This window comes from Sinocyclocheilus grahami, unplaced genomic scaffold (assembly GCF_001515645.1).
Source record: "Sinocyclocheilus grahami isolate Dianchi unplaced genomic scaffold, SAMN03320097.WGS_v1.1 scaffold1235.1, whole genome shotgun sequence".
NCBI lineage: Eukaryota > Metazoa > Chordata > Actinopteri > Cypriniformes > Cyprinidae > Sinocyclocheilus > Sinocyclocheilus grahami.
Window position 1 is genome coordinate 200,488 of NW_015506414.1, and position 1,310 is coordinate 201,797.

Below are 1,310 nucleotides of genomic sequence, written 5' to 3' on the forward strand. Positions count from 1 at the left end.
AGAGACAGACACAGACACACACACACACACACACATCAGTGTGAGTGAGTGAGTTACACAGCAGCACGAGTCAGTCACAGGTCTGATGAACTTACCAAAGTAGGGTTCGTTAGGGCATCCCTTGAGCCGGACGCCCCGCGCCGAGCACTCGATCAGGAAGTGCCGCACCAGCTCACTGGACAGATCCACTCCTGACACACACACACACACACACACACATCAACAATGGCGTCTATAACATCACGGCTGATGCTTACAGCACCATCAGCACTACACTACTGACAAACAAGAGAGCTTAACTGCACTGAATGTGCACTTGTTACCCATCAGGAAACATGGTATTATGCTGATGATACTCAGCTCTATATTTCTTCGCAGCCCAGCGAAACATACCAATTTGAAAAACTAACGGACTGCATAGTCGATATAAAAAACTGGATGATGAGTAATTTCTTACTGCTAAATTCTGAAAAAACAGAGGTGTTAATTATAGGACCTAAAACCTCTGCATGTAATAACCTAGAACACTCTAACACTCGATGGCTGCTCTGTTAATTCTTCGTCATCAGTTAGGAACCTAGGTGTGCTATCTGATAGCAATCTTTCCTTAGAAAGCCACATTTCTAGCATTTGTAAAACTGCATTTTTCCATCTCAAAAATATATCTAAATTATGACCTATGCTCTCAATGTCAAATGCAGAAACATTAATTCATGCGTTCATGACCTCAAGTTTAGATTATTGTAATGCTTTATTGGGTGGTTGTTATGTGGTTGTTAAGATTTTAAAATCTTGCTTATTACTTATACAGCCCTGAATGGTTTAGCACCTCAGTATTTGAGCGAGCTCTTATTGCATTATAGTCCTCCACGTCCGCTGCGTTCTCAAAACTCTGGCAGTTTGATAATACCTAGAATATCAAAATCAACTGCGGGCGGAAGATCCTTTTCCTATTTAGCTCCCAAACTCTGGAATAACCTACCTAACACTGTTCGGGAGGCAGACACACTCTTGTAAAGTTTAAATCTAGATTAAAGACCCATCTCTTTAACCTGGCTTACACATAACACACTAACACATTTCTAATATTCAAATCCGTTAAAGGATTGTTAGGCTGCATTAATTAGGTCAGCCGGAACCGGGAACACTTCTCATAACACCCGGTGTACTTGCTACATCACTAGAAGAATGGCATCTACGCTAATATTAGTCTGTTCCTCTCTTATTCCGAGGTCACCGTAGCCACCAGATCCAGTCTGTATCCAGATCAGATGGTCACTGCAGTCACCCGGATCCAGTACGTATTCAGA

The 1,310-nt window shown here is 42.1% G+C and overlaps 1 protein-coding gene across 4 annotated transcripts in view; it reads right to left on the bottom strand.

Annotated features, from left to right (window-relative positions):
* Positions 1–1,310, bottom strand: part of LOC107568339 (tensin-3) — a 36,451-nt gene that overhangs the window by 6,288 nt on the left and 28,853 nt on the right. For all 4 annotated transcript variants that reach the window (XM_016254300.1, XM_016254298.1, XM_016254299.1 and 1 more), the window contains one exon: positions 96–191. In XM_016254300.1, coding sequence (XP_016109786.1) covers positions 96–191 — 96 coding nt within the window. The remainder of the gene's footprint in view (positions 1–95; positions 192–1,310) is intronic.